The sequence below is a fragment of the Macrobrachium rosenbergii genome, chromosome 5 (genome assembly GCF_040412425.1).
Source record: "Macrobrachium rosenbergii isolate ZJJX-2024 chromosome 5, ASM4041242v1, whole genome shotgun sequence".
Classification (NCBI taxonomy): Eukaryota; Metazoa; Arthropoda; class Malacostraca; order Decapoda; family Palaemonidae; genus Macrobrachium; species Macrobrachium rosenbergii.
The window spans coordinates 23,578,317-23,597,230 of record NC_089745.1 but is presented as its reverse complement, the minus strand read 5'-3'; the positions used below and the strand labels follow the sequence as shown (position 1 = coordinate 23,597,230).

The window sequence follows — 18,914 nt, the reverse complement described above, 5'->3', positions numbered from 1 at the left end:
TTCTCACATGGGTGGGAGGCTGTACCATTTTTGGGGCCACTGGAACTTCAGTCCCTGGGCCCAGAGTAAAGTTATCAAGGCCTGGGGTGGAGCTGGACTGTTTGTCCCCCCCCAACTTTGTGAATGGCCTGTCAGGCTTTTTTGTGAGTCTGCCAAACAGGCAAGTTCCTTTTTCACTGGAAAGTTTTTCTGGGCCAGTGTCCCGTTTATTTTCCTCATTCAATGCGGCAAGTCTCGGTTGCCTACAGTCTTGTAGGTTCGGATCCTACTGCTCCGTGGAGCCGTAACCACCTCTATAGACCTTTCCGACGCTTCCTTTCACATCTTAGTTGCAGGAAGGTTCTATCCCTTCTTGGGATTCAGACTCGGGGAGCAGGCGTACCCCTTCAGGTTCATGCCCTCCTCTTTGCAGCCCCCAGAATCTTTGCCAGTTTGAACAATACCGTAGTTCAACAGCTCCAGTATTAGAAGGTTATGCTGGCCGCTTATCTAGTTGCCTGGCTCATTTGGGCATCCAGCGTCGGAATTGCCTGAGGTGCCGGTCATTATAATCGGTTTTCTAGAGTCTCTGGGCTTCTAAGTACACAGGAAGGAATCCCACCTGTTTCCGGAGGGTAGCCTTCAGTAGTTGTGAATCCAGTGGAAGCGGAAAGAGATAGCAAGGGCAACCAAACATTTCATCATCACAAGCATACCTCTCGCCGTGCCCAAGAAAAGGTCTTGGGCTCTCTCTAGTTTGCTTCAGTGACGGTTCTCCTTCTGAAGTCAAAGCTGGAGTTTATAACCGGGGTATGGCGGAGTCAGGGACGTGTCTCCCTGATTCCTCCTGTTTGAATAGTGGCCTCCGGCCTTGAACATCTGTCAAGGGCTTATCGAAGTCAGTTCCTCTCCAGCTTTCCCCTCCGGCCTCAGTATTCCACACCGTCACCTCTCTGGGCGGGTGGGGTGGATATTTTTGGCCCCATGAAGTACATGGAACTTAGTCGGTCACGTTCCGGCAGTTCCATATCAAGGCTTTGGAGGGCTGTGGCAGTCTTCCTGTCCTTGGGAAACTTCTTCCTCCCAAGAGGATTTATTTTACGCTGGTTCTGAACAAAGCAGCAATAGTGCGCTGCGTAAACAAGTGGGTTCGATCTCGAATTGCATCATTCAGGTTATGGTTCATTCTTCTCCATAACCAACAGTCACAAATGCATCTGTCTGCCACCCTTCTCGTAGGGGTCCAAAAGGTCACTACATTTTCCCTATTCAGGGCCTCCCCTGGTGTCTGTTTGAATAGTCCTTGGACCCTCTAGCTCGGACACAGTGTCATTCAGGTAGTCTTGTTGATCTTTTCCTGGACCTAGAAGTAGGTCTGTTTGCAACCCAATTCAGCCACAAACTATCAAGCTGCCACGACTGGTATATACTCAGCCTGCGTCATCCTCCTCAGAGTTCTGGTGCCCTGGCTTTGTAGTCTTTGTGAATTTTACAGTTTAGGAGGAAACTGATTTTGGTCCTGTTATTACTGTTTTCCTAAAATCAGTCAAGGGATCCTAATCTACTGCAGTATGGTTCTGCAGTTAAGTAACTAGCACTCTTCACATAGTTTTTGAAGCTACAGTAATGATGCAGCCGCATTGGCCCCGAGGAAAGTGTTTTGTTGGAACCAGACTCACAGGCCCTTAACTTTCAACCCTAAGGTCTGTGTTCGTCTGATACCAGTACTCCGTCCACATTCGGTTTCCTGGTCTTATGTATCGGAGTTAGCTTCGGTAACCAACAATCATCTTGTTCTTACCTTTCCTTGTTGGGGAAGACCCGAAATTTTTAATCAGCTTAGCTTCTAGTGCTAGTTTTCCTGTACTGTCTGCCCTGTCTAGCAGAACCAACCATTTTGGTTTCCCCTCTCAGGGGTAGTGTTGCGAATTCCTCACCCTAACTTTCTATCTGAAGTTGAAGGTCCTCATTTTAAGTGGTCACCTTGGAAAGTACTCCTTTCACAAGGTCTGTCTCTGTGCCCAGTTTTCTCCTTTACAGGCTTTTTTTGACAGGACCTCTCAATTTTGTCAGGTTCTCTCTTTATTTGAAAAGGGGGTACTACTGTCATTGTGTCTGCTATTAGGCACCAAGTGTTTTCTTAAAACAAACCTATTCAGGTTCAATTCCAAAGCTCATGCTCTTAGACGGTGGCCACTTACATTATTTTCATTACATGAATTTCGAGGACCTTACTAATGTTCAGGGTGGAATTCTCCCCTAGTTTTCAACGTCTCTATTTAAAATCTTTAATAGCATAAGAATGATATTTATTTCTCTGTTATTATTTCACCCCTTCACTGACACGGGTCCCCGATCCAGAAAAAGGATTTTGACAAAGGAAAAATCTATTTCTGGGAGGGGGGACCCGATCAGAAAAAGGATTTTGACAAAGGAAAAATCTACCCGACCCACCCTGTTTTTCATTCTCTCCTCCCCATGGTAAACATCATTCTAGTGGGGTGGGTGCTAACATGGAATGTGACTAGTGTTGCCTTGTGTACAGTCCATGAGTAGTGCATGGGTTTGTATCGGCACCTCTCTCGTTGGGACTTTTGACATTGGGAATCTTTATAGGGCAGGGTCCCGTGATTGTGACAATATCACCCTTTACCATATACGACTCCATTTCTTGGAGCTCGCTCTGGGGGTAGTAACCCCAGCTTTTTCATTTAGCTTTTCTCTGGTATCTAGCAACGGAATTACCTAGAAATAAGTGCTGAATGGATTATTTCAAAGACATGTAGGTGACACGGGCTCCTCCCCAGAAATAGATTTTTCCTTTGTCAAAATCCATTTTTTATGACTTAGCAGGTGGAGTCACCAGCATGTGACAAACTAAATTTTGTTAGCCTCTATTACAGTATTTGGAATGAATCTTACGTAATGTTAAAGTTAAAGTAGATTTATCTTTGCGCCGTTTGATGTGATCGGCATTTTTAAAAAAAAATAAAAATACGCTTGGCTAACCCGCTCAGACTGTCTCAGTAGTCATGTGTTTCCCACCAGATGGTGCTGGAATGTTTATGTTCCTGTCATATTTCTTCATGCCGACCTGTTATACAGTCAGTCTGATCAGCGTTAGTAATATTTTGATGATTTCTGGCTAATTTTCTCAAGTACAGTATTGTGCTTGTTTTAGTTTTTGCCTTATGTCATCTTCGACAAGCAAAGATTAAAGTATTAGGCTGTACAGTGGCCCCCGCCTATTCATGGCTTCACCTATTCACAGATTTCACTGTGAAACATATATACTGTACACATTATTCACAGAAAATTCACCCATTCACAGTATTTTTCATAGATAAATATTCACAGATTACTGTATTTTCATATTATTTTCATGCCTAAATGCACTTTTTGTGATAAAACTATTAAAATATTCAGGTATAAGCATTTTAAGATAGTTTTTTGGTGTTTGAACTATCAAAATAGAGTTATAAGTGTTCTTAGAGGGTTGTCAAGTATTTGCAGATTTAAGCTATATGGGGGAGGGGGGTGTTGATGTTGGCCTTAGTAAAATGTATCCCCGCAAGAATACAGGGGTCGATTGTATAGGAAAGACTTTGTGAAAATCGAATGTTTAGATTTTGCAAGATGACCACATAGCCTATGTTAGACTAGCTGCTCAACTAAATCAAAATATTCTTAGCTTGCCTTATTTTAGTGGTTTTGAAAACATAAAATCATTGTTAAAATCTTTTAATGTCAACCTCATTTTTTCCTATAATAACACACTAAAAGGAATGTTAATAAAAAATAGCCCTGAAGAAAACAACATAATATTGTATATAAAATGCCATATTTGGACTGCCTCTCTTTTTATATTGGCCAATCTAGCAAAGATTTAGATGTACAGTTTAACCCCCAGAGTTAATTTTTGGGATGTTTTTGTCACACCCCTTAGTATGCAACCAGCTAAGATCCGTGAATCATTAAAACCCCTCTAAAAACACTTAGAACAGTCCATTTTGATAGTTTAAAAGAAAAACCCTGTTTTTTTATGTATTACACCTGAGTATTTTAATAGTTTTATCACAAAAAATGCATTTATTCATGAAAATTATATGAAAATACAGTAATTAGTGAATATTTCTTTTGGAAAATACCAATAAATCGAATGGGAGACTTTTTCCGTGAATAATGGGTAGATATGTTCTACAGAGAAACCCATAATGCTTGCATCCACGAATCGTGAGTAAAGCGTGAAATATTTCAAAACTGATGAAAGCTACAACCATGAGTTTGTTGTATTGTAAATGAAATTGCACACATTTTCTGTACAAATTAAGCAACATAAGTATTCAGTCAAAACTGGACAAACATCCAATGCTACATTCATTTAAGTGAAAACTCTCACAGGATAAATTGGACAAAGTTCAGTGACTGCCAGATCAATAATTTCTCTTCAGGAAATCTTTTGGAATCTGCTATTATACAGCTTACTTCCAGCTGTAATTTTAACCTTAGCCATGGCATGTATTATTTGGACCCCTGTATTAGAAAAATGTTCAAGAATGACCTAAAAGATAAAATCAGTGACTTGCATTAATTACAGATTAATTACCTTATGCAGGCAGTCCCCGGTATTGGCGGGGGTTCCGTTCTGAGGGTGTGATGATAACCGAAAATCGGCGATTTTCGGCACTTTTTCTATGATTTTTGGCACTTATTGGCGCCTCTGTTAGGAATGTATCAGCGCCAATACCCAATTACCGGCACCGATAAGCAGAAATCAGTGATTTTTGGCGCCGATAATTGCCGATTTTCATTGCTAGACAAGCCCCATAAAACCGTATCACCGTTAACCGAGCCTGCTGTTAATCGGGGATGGCCTGTATATATTTTCTGTGTATTTGTATTTTTAATATAAAATTTTATTTGTAAAAATGTTCATCTTGCAAAAATTTTTATTGTTTACAAAAGAAAATGATTGAGTTGTACTTTTATAACATGTTTTGGTGGTCAGTCACCTTCTTGTGTAATCTTTTAATTGTCCTATCCCTGCTTTTGAATGGTTGATCCTAATCCTTTGCAAACCTCTTAATTATTTAACCCTGTTTTGGCAGTTCTACTAATTCTTCAATTGTGTTGGATTCCAGGTACATATTTTTTCCTTTGTAATCCCCATCTGTCATTTATATGACCTTTCTCTGTAAACTTATTTTTATATTTCTTCAGTCTGCTAAGTAAAGGATGACAGTCGAAAGGCCTCGCAGCACCCCAGTGTTTCTCTTTCCTTCGTGGATTTTGTCTTTATTTATATATTCATCACGTTCCATATTTTTGAGATTCATTTATACATGTATGTAGATATAATGATGTCTGCTCTGTCTATATCCCACCCCCTATTTTGTAGGCTATGTTGTAAGGCATATAGGTAAAAAATCAACATAGGCTACAATACATTAGGCTAAGCTATCCCATGTTTATTATACTTTAGGCTAGGGTAACATAGGCCTAAGTGCCATAGGTTTGGCTTTGTGACCAAATTTTAGGACTTAGGGATGGATATATCAATCTATAACAGATAATTAGTACATTTAATATATGATGATAAGTTATATTAGTCTACTTCCGAGGCTAATGGGAGAAATGTTTTATTCCTAAAATCATATAGGTAGCCCTGCTCAGCCATTAATAGCTGTTTTTGACGGTGGTCCATCATTGTCTCCTTAATCCTAAGTGTTAAGGCCATCACCTTAGATGTCTCGAATCAGGAGGTTAGAAATTCGTAGTACTGTACTACCTTTGAAGTTTTCCCTCTAGGGTCTAGCCCCTACAGCCTTTTTTGCACCAAAGTTCCTTGTAGAATTTCCCAATTTACTCTCTAGTTCTGCTTCAGTGGAGTTCTGGCTCACATTCTCAGTGAAAATTTTACACATTTAACCTTAACTCAAGTTTTGAACTCCCAGTTCAAGCAGGCTGTGTGGATCCTCAGTAGGGCATGTGCAGATTTTCTGAAGTGTCTGGCAAAGTGTCAAGTAGAACATTTGATAGTGATGGTTCTCAGGGAAAGATACTATTGCAATACACTCCCTGAACACCTGAATTTGCCCTTAATCCCACTAGCCTGAACAACTCTCAATTACCAATCCCACTGTTCGGAATTTTAACAGCCAGCGTTACCAACGCTGCAGGTAAAATCTTGTCACTTGAGCTACCATAACAAACGGCTGGCAACGCTGACACAGGTGTGCACCAACACTGCCACTTTCGTCAATTGCTTTTTGTTCAGGCTGCTGGAAGGTTGTTTCCTTCTGCAGTGCGAGGTTTTAATCCTATTGCCCGACTTCTCTTTGTATTTTGGACTTCTGGTGAAGACCTGGATTGTATTTACCAGTTTTGTATTTTGGACTTCTGGTGAAGACCTGGATCGTATTTACCAGTTTTTTCTCCTGGATTTTCTGGATATCTTTGATGTGGAACGTCGTTTGGAATTGGACTCGCTGGTTTCCGGTCTCGATCGGTCATCATGGACTCTTTCACCTTCTACCACCGCACCTTCGGCTTCGATGTCAACCTTGACTGCCCGTACGACTGTGGATGCTGGAGCTCATCGCTTCTTCTTCCTGCCAGAGACGGATGAGTATCTTGAGACACGGTAAACATTCTGTCAGGTATGTAGGAAGGTTAAGTGTGATGTGCAGACTCATTGTGATGAATGTTCCGATTGGAAGGCACAAGAGATGGAGGATTATATTCGTCATCGCAAGTCTTTGGCTAGTAAGGGCGGCAGATGTCGGTCAGATTTTTGTTGCCTCGAGTGTCTCAGGCTTCTGCTACAGATCAGTTGATGGATTTAACGAGTTCAGAGGTAGTCAAACAGATAGAGGATAGGATTGTAAGTAGTATGGAAAATTTAATAGCTAGTCTTCTTCAACATTTCTCAGATAGGGATAGTAGTAGTGTTAGGATGCCTAATCCTTCTTCCTTTTCAGCTCCCCTGCCTGTTCCAGAACCAGCCCTAACAGGTACTGAGGGTAATGGCAGAACCGCAAGCCTCTGAGTGGGTAGGGTCTGCCGGCCCCCTCGGCACGGAGCAGGCAGTGAAGGATCCCCCCCCCACCCCCTTGTAGCATTGATAAATTTAATGTTGATAATGTTAGCCAGGATCAAGATCTAGATGTGATAAAGGAGGATAGGTCTGGGTTAGATAGTGAGGAGAAGGTATTAAGGGTGCAGGGTTGTTCTCCTGGACGGGTTCCAGTTTCGGGTTCAAGTGGTTTTTGTGCTGTGGCCAGAGTTTCGCCTTCATCACTTCGTTTCAGTCTGACTCAGCCTCAAGTCAATGTTTCAGTTCCGGCGGTGCAGAATCTTTCTGCCCTAGCTCCTAACTCACCTCCAACTGTTTCTGAATCTTCTACTGTAGTTCACCCCTTCTCTGTTTTCTACTTCTCCATCTAGCACGGCGGATTCTGGTGTGTCCTTTCAGCTTCTAAAAGTAGTTTGTGGGACCTGCATTTGGATGTGACGGAATATAAGGCAGATTTGCTGGGTCTTTTGATGGGTACAGACCTATGGTGAGAGGTTATTTTTTGATTGGTTTCTCTAACATTAGAGAGTATGTGACACAGTAGTGTCCAGAATTCATGTCGGATATGTTTCAGGATTATCACAGGGGGCCGGATTTGGTGTACCTTCTGCCTTTTCGTTCTAAGTTTTCTTCTGGGTTATCTGTCGCTTCATCTCCTGCTTCCACATTCTCTGTTGCTCCTTTTTCAGTCTTCTCTTCGGTCTCTTCTTCGTCTGCTCCAGTCTTTCCCACAGCTTCCACATCTTCCGTTTTCCCTCCTTCTTCGACTTTGGCTTTCCTCCTCTCAGGTAACTTTTTCTATGCGTCTGCTATTCTTCTGTCCTTCCTCAGTACAGTCTTCTCCGGTAGAAGGAACTTCCAGACAGGTGAAAACACAGTTTTGGCAGAATTTGCCTATGTGCAGTTTTTAATTTCATTTTAATTCATTCATCTTAGTATTGGATGATATGTTGGGTCCTAGCGCTTGACTTCAGGCCTAGACCTAGTATTTTAATCAAATCCTTTGGGCCAGCCCTATGAGAGCTGAAAGTCAGCTCAGTGGTCTGGTTAAACTACTTTAATAATAATAATGGCAGAATTTGGCTGCAGGTGTTTCATGTTCCAAACCTTCAGGTATGCGCAACCCTTTGCTTCCGCTTCAAACGGCTGTTCCAGTAGTATCAGGTATCTCACAGGGTTTGCCTGTCACTTCTAGTTCAGGTTTGAGCTCCGCAGTTTTGGCAGGGCTTGCGGTACCTTCTTCGAGCTGTCCACGGCTTTCATCGCCTGCGTTTTCCGTGGCGGTAAGTCCAAGGGTAGCTTCTACCTCTTTCATTCTCCCTCCTCCTTCATCATCTTCTTCCGTCCCTCCACAAGCGGTTTCGTTTGTGTATCCTCCCCCAGGGTTTAGCAATGTGGGTTTGGCTATTCTTACTCGTCTTCCCCTTGGTAACAATGGGGAATCAGCTCCGGGGTTTTCTCGGTTCAGCCCTCTCTTCTTCCCGGCGGGTTCAACTATGCAGATTCAGCTCTGGATACCCAATTAGGTGTAGGTGCTCATCATGCTGGTTAGGGTGGTCCACTTGCAGACTCTTCACCACTGTCCGGGCTTCGTTCAGTTCCTCCTCCTCCGTTGGTCTTAGACCGCTCGGACATTGTGGAACAGGATTCTTATCCGGAGGTGCAGGAGATTCTGGTGGACTTGGAATGTCCTCTTGCAAGCAGTAACGATTACGGGAGCATGCTTGAGTGTGTTACTTCTTCATACCCTCAAGCAAGAGCTCCAGACCTCCCGATTTCGTCAATTCAGTCTTTTTTTTTTTTTTTTTTTTTTTTTTTTTTTTTTGAGGCTTTTTATGCCACTAAGCCAGTTCCTGCCTCTTTTTTTGTGTTGGCTGGTTCGTTTGGTTGGTTGGTTGGTTGGTTTGATCGCTTTAGACAGGCTTTGGAGGTGGCGACAGTCATTTAGCGTCAGTAGTGGCTTCTAATAGACAGGACTCTTCTCTTCTCTCTCCACGCAAGACGATTTACACAGTTCGAGGTAACCTTCGGCAGGTGTCAGGTTGCCATTCAACAAATCAGTTGAGGCAATCCTGTCTAAGTCTCGGGCGTCGTCTCAGCTTGTAGGGACTTCTCTTAGGGAAGCAGGTGCTTGGAGGATGTGTTGTGCAATCAGACTGAGGCTCTTGTGCACTCTCTCTGGATGCTGTCTGGTTTACAGTAATGGGGTTCTAAAAGCCTGGCTTACCAGGTGAATGCTTTGGCTTCATCTACGACGTTTGGAGCAGAAAAGTCGAAATTTCTGTCTTGGTCACTTTCCCCCCTCAGTATCTGGACTTTCATAAGAGGGATTGCTTAGAACACTTTAGCCTTAGCTAATTCTTTGTTCAAGGATGATGACGTAGCCAGTATGACGAATGTGGTTGCTTCTAACTCATGTCCCCGGTGTCGGCAATTATGCATCGTCGAGGGTACAGAGTGGTGAGGTATCTAGATGATTGGTTGATCCTTGCCTCCTCTGTAGAGGAGCTAGTAAGAGCGAGGGAATTCTTACGGAATTTTTAACCTATTCAGGTTGGAGGATTCTCTCTCTTTCTTTGGGGGTTTTCCCAACCCTGGAAAGGATCCATTCGGTCCTTCAGCATATAGAATGGTTCCTGTCCAGCAAGGAATGGCCGGTACCAGCTTTAATTCCAGGGCCTTGTCTCCGGATGCGCTCTCTTCAAGTATGTCTCGGGAATCGCTGGGACTTCCGCAACGAGAACGCAGTTATACTGTAGTCAGGAGGGATTTTTGCCTGTTGGATCATCTGTGGTGGTCAGAAGAAGTGCATCTGACACTGGGATGGTCTATCGACTCCCCTGTTCCTGACGTTCATCTGTACACAGATGCCTCAGATCAAGATTGAGGAACAACCTTGGAGGAAACCCAGGTCTAGAGCCTCTGGGGGGTTCAGGAACGAGAGGAGTCAATAAATCTTGGGGAAATCAAGGCTGTAAAGGAAGTCCTCAGTTGTTTTCAGTCCTAGTGTGCAACAGAGTAGTGGCTATGGTTAGCGACAGCGTAGTTGCCGTGTTGTATCTGAAGAACTCTGGGGGGGGGGGACAGGCTCAACAGAACTCAATACTATAGCACAGAGAGTCCTGAGAGGGTGCGAAGAATGAAAAGTGTCTCTTCTCCCCCAATTTATATCAGGGAGTCTCAACATACTGGCCGATTCGCTAAGTCACTCCTGTCAGGTATTGGGCGGGAGAGTGGACATTGGCTGTGGAAGTAATGTCAGGTTCTCTGGAAGTGGCCAGCAACTGTGGACTTATTTGCGACATGATTAAACCATCGTCTTCCGGTTTATTTCTCACCAATGGTGGTCCCCATGTCGATAGGCACCGATGTGACATTACAAATTGGAATCACATGCAGGTGTATGCCTTTCCTCCATCCGGTCTCACTCATCAGGTAATAAGGAAATTGCGGGAGTGTCAAGACATCTATGACTCTAATAGCTCCCTGCTTGCCCTAAGACTCTTGGTTTCCAGAACTCCTAGAGCTCCTTATGGAAGTTCCGATGTCCTTACCCATGCGAAAGTTCTTCTCAGACAACTGCATTCTCACCATTATCATCCAAACCCTCGCATGCTGTATCTAGTTGCAGGGCGACTGTAGAGAGAGCCTTTAGACAGTCCGGACTCCTTAAAGCTGTGGCTAGACAGCTTTCTTTTAGCTTGAGAAAGTCAACCCATAAGCCTTACCAGGTTCAGCTGGACAAGGTATAGAAGTTAGTGTCATAAGGAAGGTCATTCCATCTCTAGACCTTCCATAGCCAAAATAGCTGATTTTCTTTTATTCCTTTGGAAAGTTAGCGATTAGCGGTACAATCAGTTTCCGGCTTCCTGAAATCTCTAGGAGTAAGATAATCGATGAGTTATTACGTTCTTTTAAGATTGAACGTCCTGTCTTGCCAACTTGGACCCCTCCGTGGGACTTGGTGGAAGTACTTCAATATTTTTCTTGCATTCCCCTGCCTTTGAACCCATTGAAGCTATAATGTTAAGACACTGACAAGAAGTTGCTTTTTCTTACGGTTTTAGCTTCAGCTAGAGGGTTGGGCAAGCTTCAGGCAGTTTCTAGGTTGGGTTCTTATGCGAGAAATGGTACGTATTTGTCTGTCTTATGGAATTTGTGGCAAAGACAGAGTCGGAGGTTAAAATTCTGCCTCGTTCGTTTAAAGTTCTTTATCTGCAAGTGTTCGTTACCGGCCATCCACCGGAGATATTTTTATGTCCAGCATGAGCATTAAAGTCTATTTATCAAAGGTTGAGAAACTCCATCCGCTTCCGCATACACTTCTTGTCTCTCTGCGGAATCCTTCCCGTCCGCTGTCAAAGAATGTGATTAGTTACTTTCAGAGGGAGGTGATTTCCCAGGCTTCTCAGGGTGGTTCTTTGTCGTCTTAAGCTCTGTATTTCCCTGACCACGCAGTATTTGGAGTATTTCCACTTTATCTTCCTTTCTAAGGAATTATTCAGTGCCCTCTATTCTAGAGGCAGCTACTTGGAAGTCCGTCTCAGTGTTTACTTCCTTTACTTAGGAGACGTTTGATTTGCCTCATAGCGTGTAGTGGCAAAGTTTGCTATCCAGGGTGCTTTCATTTAGCTGAGGTGGTATTCACTTAGTGCGAAGGTTCGGAGGGTTATTCTCGTAGTCCATGTGTAGTGGCAAAGTCTATTATCTAGGGTGCGTTCATTTAGCTGAGGTGGTATTCGCTTAGTGCGGAGGTTCAGAGGGTTATTCTCTCAGTCCACGTGTAGCAGCAAAGTCTACTATCTAGGGTGCGTTCATTTAGCTGAGGTGGTATTCGCTTAGCGCGGTTAGGAGGGTTATTCTCTTAGTCCACTTTTAGCAGCGAAGTCTATTATCTAGGGTGCGTTCATTTAGCTGAGGTGGTATTCACTTAGTGAGGAGATTCTTAGGTTAACCAGATAGAGGAATTCCTTTTAGTCTTTAGAATTCTTAGGCAACAGTGATAGTATAATCACATGAACTCAGGTTTAGTATGTTTTAAGTACAATAAACCCCCCGTATTTGCGTTCTCACGATTCGCGGACGCACGTATTCGCGGATTTCTGTGGAACGTATCTACCCATTTTTCGCGGAAAATTCGCCCATTCGCGGTATTTTTCACTGAGAAATATTCACTAAATTACTGTATTTTCATATAATTTTCATGACTAAATGCAATTTTTGTGATAAAACTATTAAAATACTCAGGTATAAGCATTTTTAGAGGGTTTTTCTTGTGTTTAAACTATCAAAATAGGCAGTTCTAAGTGTTTTTAGAGGGGTTTTAAATATTTGCGGATTTTAGCTATTCGTGGGGGCGGTGCGGTATGCATCCCCTGCGAATACAGGGGGTTTACTGTACCTTAGTCTTTGATAGTTTCCTTACGAGAGTCCAAGGGGGTGCTCTAGTAGGCTAGGCTTTTTCGTCGGCACTGAGATACTTCTTCACTTGTCAGTCGTCAGGCCTTATCTGAAACTGGATGGCGGAGGGTCAGCAGCTCGGCACACTGCTTCATTTCCCTCCATACATGAGAAGCTCTGAATAGCCACATGGGAGGTTCATCGTACTCCTCCATACATGAGAGGTTCTGAAGAACCACATAGGAGGTCGACAGACCGAGACAGGACGGACCTGACGGGCGATCAAAGTACTCCCTCGTATGTCTCGTCACCAAAAGCATCGATTGATAAGGTGAGGTATAACTAAATAGATATCCTATGCAGAGCAGATCGGTGAGCTGCCATCTCTGCAGTTGTAAAGGGGGTGTGCCGCAAACTTAGATGGTTCTACCAGAGGGCCAGCAGCTCTGCACACTGCCTCATTCTCCTCCATACAAGAGAGGTTCTGAAGAGCCACATGGGAGATCGACGGACCAAGAGTACTGACCTGACTGTCGATCCAAGTACTCTCCAACATGTCTCTTCACTGACAACATTGATTGATATGGTGAGAGTATGACTAAACGGATATTTTATGCAGAGCAGACTGGTGAGCTACCATCTCTGCGGTTGTCAAAAGGCATGCAATAGAATTGATCCCTCCTCCTCTGTATGTTGTTAATTGGACGAATTCAGGTGTTCAGGGAGTGTATTGCAATATGAAGTTTTCATAATAAAACTAATATTGTAATATTTACCTGAACACCTGAATGATTCCCACCCTCCTTTCCCCATATCAATTTTAACCTTGAATAAAGCAATTGACGAAAGTGGGAGTGTCAGCGTTGCCAACCGTTTGTTATGGTAGCTCAAGTGACAAGATTTTACCTGCAGCGTTGGTAATGCTGGCTATTAAAATTCCCAATAGTGGGATTGGTAATTGACAGTTGTTTGGGCTAGTGAGACTAAGGGCAAATTCAGGTGTTCAGGTAAGTGTTACAATAATAGTTTTATTATGAAAACTTCACTTTTGTTACATTTTACCCCCATCAAATTCCTAATATCCTTTTCTCCACTCTCTCCACACAAAAAAGTTCAGAGTTTGGAAGGGTAGTTTAGGTAGTCATGCAATGAGGCCATTGAGCCATGGGCATGTCCTGTCTCAACAAGTTTATTCATATTACTCCCTTGTCAGTGAGTCATTTAGTTGGGTCCTGGCAGCTTTTCATAAGGGCAAAAGATAAGTTCTGTCAACATGTAAGACACTTACTTCCACTTCCCGATACTCCTTCAGTCGAAGTAAAGTAGTCTCCCGTGAGTTGAAGTCTTAGCAGTATGCCTGGTATCAGAGTACTTTAGTTCTTCCAGCAGTATTGATTCATTTGCTTGGTATCAGAGTACTGTAGTTCTCCCACATTTGGACAATAGGTTCGTTTCTTACCAATTTGTTATGATGAGAATTTTGTTTTATGTCTAGCTTTTCTAACCCATTAGGAGTGGACATTTGGTCAAGGGTGACTGTCTATGCTTTTCTAACCCAGTCAGTTGTTTACCTGAGGATGAGGATCAACTATCTCATGCTGAAAGTGTTTTTTTTCCAACAGGTAGAAGGGTAACACTTTTCTACCACTGTTGAGAACTATGTGGGTTGGCCTGTAGACCTGAAGTATCTTTATACTGTCCTCAGATGTCTTGGAGGCAGATTGAGGGGCCATTCTGAGAAACATTGGATGTCAGGAAGTAGAAGTGTAAACATCAACAGCTCTTGACAGTTTAGAATAGTCTTATGCAAGTCTTGACAAGGTGACATAAATCAAGAATTTTGCTCAGGCTATTAAAGAAACTACCTTTTCCTTTGGACAGAGTCCAGCAACATCATTCCATTTCCTCATTTTGTCCTAAGAAGAAATTTCGGTACTGAAGACCAACTCAGCAATAAGGGCAAGGTCTCCAGTCAGATAGTCTCCTCTGCCTCAGTTTGCCAGTTGTTGAACCTTCAGGGAGACCCAAACACCCATCTGTTCACGACTGCCCAAAACACTGCACTACCAGTTTACTGCCCTCCATGCTAGGATCCTTAGGGATGGGCAGTGGATGACTTCCTTCTCGAGTGGTCGAATTTAGACCTTTAGGTTTTTCCTCTGTTGGCTGTTTTTTGAGGAAGCGAGTTGTGAACTTTGCAGATTACAAGGATAATTTTGTAAGCGCATTCGTGACCCCAAGGGAATGGTTCCCCCAAATTTCTTTCCTGGCAGTAGATGTTCCTCATTTTTTTTTTTTTTTCTTTCTTTCTTTTGTCCAGGAAGGATCTTTTCAGTCTTGTTCGAGAAGATTCTATTAAACCCTCACATAACTTCATCTCACGATGTGGAGATTGTCAATTGCCTTTTGTAAGCCAAGGGCATTTCTAGAATGGCCATGGAAGCAATTCCTAAATTTAGAAGGCCATCCACTGTTAGACTTTTGTATCAATAAGAGTGGTTAATTTTCATATAAGTAACATACCAAGTAATTACATAGCTATGGTTTCTAACTCGCACAGCAGCCTTTTTTTTTAAAAATCGTGGTAGCCCCTCTATTGTTTTTGTGTAGTTGACTAGCCCATCCACTATTGGGGAACAATAGGACCAACCAAACAGAAGAGCTAAATTCACATCTGCCGGCTCTTGACTGAACATCGGGTGTATGCAGTTGAAAAGCAGTAACTAGGGATAAATTTGTTACGATAAAACAGATAAGATATACATCATGAGAACTAGATATCACTGGGAAAAAACACTGGGAAAAAACATGTTCAAGGGAAATAGTAACACTCTCCACCCAGCACCAAAAAAATAGGACAAGATAATGTGAGTAGCAACCTACCTTTGTTTATTAACTAGTTGGCAGCTAGTGAAGTAGTTAAATAAAAAAAAAAAAATAGCATATGTGAAAAATAAAAAAAAGTCTTATACAATAAAATACTGGCGATTACATAGTAAAATATGGAATATTTGTTAAACATGATAAAAGCTTATAAAAAATGCCAAAAAGTGTCAAAAATAAGTACTTATGAAAACTTAGAACACTTGACATTCTAATCAGTACTGTGCACCCTACAAGGTTTCACGGGCACTAGTCCAACATGAACATAAACCATATCCCTTGGGGCAGTTGTATCTGTGACTCTTGCCTCAAACATCTTTTTTATCCTGGCGTAATTTAATTGGTGCAAGTTGGTGTGATGGGAAATTTCCTCATATGCAGAATTAATGCCATGTATGATTAATGGAACTGTGATGAAACAAATTATTATGATCTAATGTAAAATTAAGCAAACTGAATTACCGTATATACTTGTGTAAGGTTCGATATTTAAATACCAATTATATGGCCTAAAATTTTGGGGTCAAGCATTGCATGAGGTATAGTTTTGGAAAAGTGCAAGATTTTGGGACTAGGCTAAGCCTAGGCTTTGGATTTCCTGACAACAGAAGTCATCAAAGTTGCATTTCCTTCCACAGAAGTTGACAAACTATTTTATTTTTTGTAGAATAATAAAGAAAATAAATACAAATGTTGTTCTACTTATCTGAGAATCTTTTATTATTGTTAAGTTGTTTCTGTATTTATGGCTGTTCTAGGCTATAAGTGTAGTCTACATTTCCTGAATGTAAACTACTATTAGCCACCATTTATATTTCATCAGCTGATTTCTCTTCACTTAAGATTCAGAAGAATCATATACAGGTATTTTTTTCTTTTGGTAAACAGGATTTGGTAAATTCAGTTAAACTTTCCTTTTTCTTCTTCCAATCACAAACACACTTTTCTGATAAGCCATATGTGTTAGCAGCTTGCACATTGTTGCTTGCTTCAGCAAAAGCGATCACTAGTTTAAATTTACCAGTAGACCGTCTGTATGTATTTAACGACATACTGAAGGGTATTGAGTAAAAGTATTTTGAAAACTTTTGATATAAGAAACAGCAGTAGGGTTAAAAGAATTGTGAAACTGGGGTAAAGAGAGATTAAAGAATAGAAATGTATGATGATTATACTGTTCACTAGTGACAGTGGTCCCTTGTCACCGAAAGCTTGCCAAAATGATTGCAACCAAAAAAGGTCGAAAGTTTTATTTCTTCTGTTTGTGATACATTTAATGATTTGAAATGAGTACTGTATACAGATGATTTTTTATACATTTTATAGGCATATTCTAAGCTTTTAGCTTCTTAGTTTAACTCAATTTTTATAAGTCAGAATCTTACACTAGGCTACGGTAGCAGCTGCTAACATAGCCTTGGCTACCATCATGTTTTGATTCCAAATCTATAGAAACGTAGCCTAGACTTATTGCCAGAATCAAAACCTCAAACATTACATGGGGTATATGCTAAAATCATAATACTTTATATGCAGTAAAAAATGGGGGTCAAATATTACATGGAGTCGAATATTACACGAGTATATACATCATTAGTGTTGTATGGAATTCTCTACATCTAAACTATTTTGTACCTGCTGACTTGACTGCTTTATCTGCATTTTCATTTTCCTATATGCCTACACCAACAGGGATTACTTTGATAAAGTACTGTACATTCTAATTGGAAAAAATATGCTACTTGGTGCTTGTGAAGGAAAACACTTTACGATAGTTTCACTTTATTAAATATATCTCAACTTATTACAGTGTGAGCAAAAATAATGTAGCACTGTAAAAATGATCACTTTAACATTTGATAACTTTTTCATGAACAAAATAAACAATTCTTTAATATTCAGGTATAGTTGCTACCGACCAATAACAATGAAAAACTTAAAACTAAACTTTACCTGATTGCAGTTTTCTTATATTGAAAATAAAACTGGTTCAAATGGAAAAAGATATTATGAAACCATCAATATCCTATAGTAAGATTATATGAATAAGCCTACTGCATAACACAATAACATAATAATAATGAAGATGTATTATCCTATCTACTGCAGCATACCATGCCTGCTGCAGGGAGTAAATCCACATAAAAATAATGAATAAACACACTTTGACACTTCGTTGGTTAATAAATTCACAAAAAAATCAAAGAAATACAAAGATAAAAAAGCAAAAAAACTGTTTATGATGAGAACAGGAACCAACTGTGGCATTAGCTCTGTTGCTGTTCACACAAGGAAAAACATTTTCATTTCCAAAATTAATGACATAAGGACACTAGGGACTCGGCCGTTTCTACCAAATATAAACAGAGCTAGGAAATACTTTAGTGCAATGAAGCCACTTTTAGAAGACTACAATGAAAATAAATTCTTATAAAATGCATCTCCTCTAATGGAAAGTTAATGCATCATGCCCCCCTAGTTAGAATAAGAAAAATACAAGATCAAAAAGCTTTGGTAGAATTGACTATCACAACAAATAGATTTTCCATTCTTTTTAAAACCTCTAACAGTTTTTTAGCTCTGTTTTTCTTTCATCTACAAAATTCAAATGTTTGTCCTTTTCATCCTAAGTTCCAAACTGGAACTTAGCAATGACACTCAAAACATGGATATGCTGTGCATGCCAGACTTAATACCGGCCGTAGCCTCCAGCATCCATGTTTGAGAATGAGGTGTAGTCATCCCCACTGAACGTCGGTGTGGAGAACTGGTAGAATGATTCTGCAGAGCTACCACCACCGCCATAACCTCCACCATAACCACCACCGTAACCACCACCAGTGCCAATGGGGTTATAGCGGTTACCGACCCTGTCTGGGGCCATCTTACCACCCTGCTGATTCTGACGGGTCTGTTGTGGAGAGAAAACAATTAGGAAACCCATACTGTCTTGAGTGGGGGGAATTAGGACTTAAAATGATTATTCTATTATACAGATAAAGTTCTCTAATTCCTGTACATTTATGAAGTTTCATAATTAACTGTTACCTGCTAAAAATATAAAAGTTAAACTGCATGTAGAAAAGGGTAACATACACTGTACTTAACATGTAATGATTGATAAAATATGTTTTCAGATATATCTTGAAAATTGAATGAATGTTAATGTTTTAAAAACCCTACAGTTCATATTTCCTGGAATGAAAAATGATTAACATGGAAAGAAGAAATACTGTACATCTAAAATGTCATCCTCTGAAGGAAATGGCACAGATTTTAATTACAATGAAGTTACAGATTCATTTGCAAGTCTGAAATTAAATACCTTAGGAAAAGAACAGAAACCATGTTTATCTAACACATAATAAATACAGTACTGCATAGAACTCCACCTGTAATAAACTCACAAGTGCCTGGATGTATGTGAGCAGATTCTCTAAAGTATCCCCAATCAGTTGCGTACCATCTGCAAACATTAACACTAACTGCATCAATGGTATATATTTATTTGGTTGCTGATTTGTCTTCACTGATCCTGGCTGTTCTTAATTGTAATCAGAAATTTGACAGCCACCAA

At 41.0% G+C, this 18,914-nt stretch overlaps 1 protein-coding gene and 1 long non-coding RNA gene across 18 annotated transcripts in view; one reads left to right on the top strand and one right to left on the bottom strand.

The window, feature by feature from the left end:
* The window catches only part of LOC136838598 (uncharacterized), a 61,284-nt gene that overhangs the window by 40,574 nt on the left and 1,796 nt on the right, over window positions 1-18,914 (top strand). The gene's annotated exons all lie outside the window — the stretch shown is intronic.
* The window catches only part of LOC136838597 (sex-lethal homolog), a 204,401-nt gene continuing 202,589 nt past the window's right edge, over window positions 17,103-18,914 (bottom strand). For 9 of the 17 annotated variants that reach the window (XM_067103811.1, XM_067103805.1, XM_067103809.1 and 6 more), the window contains 2 exons: window positions 18,745-18,803; window positions 17,103-18,248 (listed from right to left, as the gene is read on the bottom strand). In XM_067103811.1, coding sequence (XP_066959912.1) covers window positions 18,027-18,248; window positions 18,745-18,803 — 281 coding nt within the window. In that variant the 3' untranslated portion in view covers window positions 17,103-18,026. The remainder of the gene's footprint in view (window positions 18,249-18,744; window positions 18,804-18,914) is intronic. The other 8 variants (XM_067103816.1, XM_067103817.1, XM_067103818.1 and 5 more) reach the window with 1 other exon arrangement.